Source organism: Elephas maximus, chromosome X, assembly GCF_024166365.1.
Source record: "Elephas maximus indicus isolate mEleMax1 chromosome X, mEleMax1 primary haplotype, whole genome shotgun sequence".
NCBI lineage: Eukaryota > Metazoa > Chordata > Mammalia > Proboscidea > Elephantidae > Elephas > Elephas maximus.
This window is the reverse complement of record NC_064846.1, coordinates 9,670,042-9,674,955: the sequence shown is the minus strand read 5'-3', so window position 1 is coordinate 9,674,955 and position 4,914 is coordinate 9,670,042. Positions and strand designations below refer to the sequence as shown.

General features: G+C 43.8%; 1 protein-coding gene across 1 annotated transcript; it reads right to left on the bottom strand.

Moving 5' to 3' along the window:
• Positions 1–4,129: 4,129 nt before the first annotated feature.
• Positions 4,130–4,667, bottom strand: LOC126069510 (uncharacterized protein CXorf51A-like). The gene is made up of 2 exons (XM_049872962.1): positions 4,545–4,667; positions 4,130–4,357 (listed from the first exon to the last, which is right to left on the bottom strand). Exons 1-2 carry the CDS (start codon positions 4,665–4,667, stop codon positions 4,130–4,132), a joined length of 351 nt encoding a protein of 116 aa, XP_049728919.1.
• Between the last annotated feature and the right edge of the window lie 247 nt (positions 4,668–4,914).

Below are 4,914 nucleotides of genomic sequence, written 5' to 3'. Positions count from 1 at the left end.
AACTAACTATGGTACATACACACAATGGGATACTACACAATGATAAAGAACAGTGATGAATCTGTGAAGCATCTCACAACATGGATGAATCTGGAAGGCATTATGCTGAGTGAAATAAGTCAATCACAAAAGGACAAATATCATTTGAGACCACTACTATAAAAACTCATGAAAAAGTTTATGCATAAAAAGAAACAATCTTTGATGGTTGGGGGGGTGGGGATGGAAAGTGATAGCTTTGGTGGAGGGTAAGACAGCATACAATACTGGGGAAGCCAGCACAACTCACCCAAAGCAAGGTCATGGAAGCTCCATAGACACATCCATACTGTGAAATGCTATTCAGCAATAAAAAAGAAACAAACTCTTGATACACACAACAATGAGTATGAATCTAAAAGGATTTATGCTGAGTGAAAAAAGCTGATCTCAAAAGTTTACATACTGAATCATTCCGTTTATGTATTATAATGACAAAATCATGGAGATGGCAAACAGATTAGTGAAAGCCTGGAGCAGAGGTGGAAAAGACATGGCTGTGGCTACAAATGTGTAACACGTGGGATCTTTATGACAGAATTTTTCTGTATCTTAACTGTAGTGGTTTTCACAGAAATCTACACAGGCGGTAAAATTTCATAGAACGAAGCATGCGTAAACCCGAACCAAACCTGTTGCGTCAAGTAGCTTTCGACTCATAGCAACCCTACAGGACAGAGTAGAACTGCCTCATAGGGTTTTCAAGGCTGTAATCTTTATGCAAGAAGACTGCCACATCTTTTTCCCCATGCAGCGGCTGGTGGGTTCAAACGCCAACCCTTCAGTTAGCAGCCAAGTGCTTAAGCACTGCACCACCAGGGCTCCCCAAACATGCATGCACACATAAAAAAAAAATACAAATTCATGCATGCAAAACTTGTGAAATCTGAATGAGCTCAATGGATTCTACTCATGTCAATTTCTTGATTCTGATATTGTACTAGAGATGTTATCATTGGGGGAAACTGGGTGAAGGGAAAAGAAATCTCGCTATACTATTCCTTACAACTGCATGTGAATCTACGATTATCTCAAAATTAAAAAGAAATTAAAAATTCAATGAAAGGAACTTTGGGTTATCATTTTAATACTACTAAACTCTTAACAAAATAATAAAATATTTTTTTAACATAAAAAGAAATGTAATATTGATACATATGATGTTGTTGACTGTGAACATAATTATGCTGAGTGAAAGAAGCAAGATGCAAATGAATACATACTCTGATTTCTTTTATATAAAACTCTAGAAAAGGTCAACTAATCAGTACTGCCAGAAAGCAGGTCAATAGCTGCTTGGAGATGAAGAGGGTGTGGGAAGGGGTGAGAAGAAGGGAACATAAAGGGGTACAAGGAAATTGTTGGGGCGATGGATGTTCCCTATTGTAACTGTGGTGATGGTTTCATAGGTGTATACATATGTCAAAACTCATGCCCATTATACTGTAATAAAGCCGTTTAAAACAAAATAAAACAAAAATCCTAATGCTACGACCAAATCATCAAGGATTTAAGCAAAATAAAAATAAATAAATAAATGAAAGCCTCCCCCCAGTAGCATAATTAGTGTATTCAGCACTGGGAGAGGAATAATTTTAACACCCGCTCCTCAGTAGAACACATTTTCAGTAATAATAATGAATTAAAATATATAAAACAATGGTTATAAAAGCAATGCCATGTAAAATTTTCTTTTATTGAGCACTTTATATATAACCATGACAGTACAACATAAGAAAATTTTAAGAGAACAAAAAGTCTGAAAAAGGTACAATTTGGACAATAAATGTTCCAACTGATATAATTTTTCATTTTGTAGGTTTAAAATAAACAATTAACAAAGGAAAAATTCACTTTTAAAGATATTGTTCAACTTAAGGAAAATAAATTTTGTTCAAACACAGTAAAAATTTGCACTTTTCAGGACTCCCTGGGTGGCACAAATGGTTTGCCCTCGGCTACTAACTGAAAGGTTGGTGGTTCAAATCCACCCAGGGTGATGCTGAAGAAAGGCCTGGTGATCTGCTTCTGTAAGATTACAGTCACTGGGGGTGGGGGAAGTTGGACTTCTCAAGTATTTATGCCTCAACTTTCATTGATTTAGATATTAGTAAAAGGGAGTAGTTACGTAAAATGGCAGAACATAAACTCAAGTTCCTTTTGTTTGCAATCACTGTGCTATCATCGGAAACTCTGGTGGCGTAGTGGTTAAGAGCTATGGCTGCTAACCGAAAGGTCTGCAGTTCAAATCCACCAGGCGCTCCTTGGAAACTCTGTGGGGCAGTTCTCCTCTGTCCTGTATAGCATCGCTATCAGTCAGGATCGACTCGACGGCACTGGGTACGTGTTGGTGTGTGTGTGCCATCATCATTTACTTAGAATCTACTGTTAAAATGCTGGCATATGCATGTCACATCTGACCACTGGGGTTGCAGTCTGGAAGTGGACTGGAAGTAAGCTCAAACAATCCCGATCGTTAGGCCCTCACTTGTGAAAGGAACAGGGTAGCTGAGTCAGCCTGTCTGGGGCCAGCTTTCTGACAGGGAGTCCTTCAAAATGCTTATCAATGAAGGGATAAGGACTAAACATGTGCTATCTTGAACCTTACATAAAAAACCAACCCAGGGCCATCGAGTCGATTATGACTCATAGCGACCCTATAGGACAGAGTAGAACTGCCCCATAGAGTTTCCAAGGAGCGCCTGGCGAATTTGAACTGCCGACCTTTTGGTTAGCAGCCGTAGCACTAACCACTACACCACCAGGGTTTTCTTGAATCTTACATATCTATTATTAAAACATATCATTAATCACAGCCATCTTTTATAACTTAGACCAACAAAAGATTTTTTAGGAGTTGGGGGCAGAGAATTATTCTGAATGAGAGAAGCCAGACAAAAAGAGTACATAGACTTTTGACTCCATTTTTATAAACCTCTAAAAAAATGCAAACTCATCTATAGTGACATAAAGCACATCCGTGGTTATCTGGGGAGGGGAGGGGCAGCAGGGGCAGGAGGGGGGATTACAAAGGCGCACAACTATGCTCCTGGGGGTGAGGAATATGTTCACTCTCCTGATTTTGGCCACGGTTTAACATACGCATATATATGACCAAACTCATCACAGTGTATGCTTTAAACACGTGGGCCTGATTGTATGTCAATTATGTGTATGTCAGTCAAATTATATTCTGTTTGCAAAATTATTTTCTCAGCAGGAAAAAACAACTCCGGAAAGAACAAAGATAAAAATTTTTGTGGAAGGAGAGTATTTTGTCGGCGTTATTATTTAGAAATGCTGGAGTGTGGAGGTGATGATAACAACCACACTGGCTTTTACTTGGTTTTGCTCTTGTATGACAACTCTGTGCAGACGATGGTTCCTCTGTTGCCTGCTCTGGGGAGGACCACACCCAACGGCCCCGCCCGTGGTAGGCCACAGCTCCACCCCAAGTTTATCAACATGAAAGTGGCCTAATCACTGTTGGGTTTGTGGCCTCCAAACGCCATTATTTCAGACCTTGGGGGTGATACTCACCGAGGTGAGTGTCCTGGTCCTTCGGAGTCCCTTTAATTGCTTACACATAGGGTGGGGGGGGGGCCATCAACACGTCTTTGAGGTAGGGGCCTGAAGGCTATTCCGTTTTCTATTTTTGGGGTTGTGCTGCCACCCACACACATCTCCCCATCTAGGTTCTGACAGTCTATACCCTGATGCCTAGTTCACCCCCTTAACCACCCACCCCCACCTTTGCCTCTCAAAGTGTTGATGAAATTCATCTTCAGTGCCCAGTCCTCCCCCAGTCCTTATCCCCACCGTATGGCTCACTGTGGATCTGTTGGTGTGGCCCCCAACCCTGCAGGACCCCACCTTCCTCCCTCCCTCCCTCCTCACACATCTGCCTCTTCCTTCCTTTCTCCCTCCCCACCATCAGAGAATTCAACACACACACATATCTCTTTTTCACACCTTGTTGTTTTATTTTAATCATGACATAGGTGTAAGACTCGGTCTCTATATGGTTGGCCACATTCAGACCTCTGGAGACTTGGCAGATAGTTTTGAGGTCTCTGGCTCTGCTCAGAAGTTACTGGGAGCTCTGGTCATTACTTGAGGTGGTGGCGTTCTCCAGGGACTCTTGGTCCTCGGATGGCTCCTTTAGATTCAGTTTCTTATTAAACTTGTGATAATGGCCGAAGAGTGTTGGCCCTCTAGCTTTCTTAGGCACTCTTGGGCGGGCGGAAGCTTTTAGTGGGGCTTTTTTTCTCAGACTCCCCTGAGGGGATCTTTTTACCCCCGCGGTTGTCTTCGGCACCTGGAAAGACAACAGGGTGAGCGGAGAAGGGCACTGGTTTGGGGGGAAGGGGTTGGATGGATGGGAACGGGCACTTTATGAGAAGAGGTGTGGGCCGAGGAGGGGTTTGTGCCAGGCAAGGACGGGGAAGGAGTCTTGGGGCAACCTACAGGGAAGAAGAGGAGGAACTTAGGTGCGATTGGCTCACCTGAACACTGCCGCTGGACCTGGGTTGAGCCGGGGCCTTCCCCTTCTTCCTCCTTTTAGGGCTTGGGGCTGGTTGTTCAGTAACTGCGGCCGATGCTTGCGGTTTCCCGGTCGTCTTCGCCATCTCAAAGCCTTCTAGTGGTCTACCCCAGGCCGCCTGACCCCCCCTCTATTTATACCCGTCCCCAGGAGCCACACCCTTCAGCTTTGTTTGGTCAGCAAGGCACTGCCGCCAATGGTAGCCCGTGGAGGGTGTGACATCACAGAGCACAGCCTGACGCCTCCGTGGGGGAGGGGATGCTGGGGAGGCCAAGATGAGGTTGCGACGTCACAAAGGACATCCTGACACCCCCATGGTGGGGAGGAGGGGG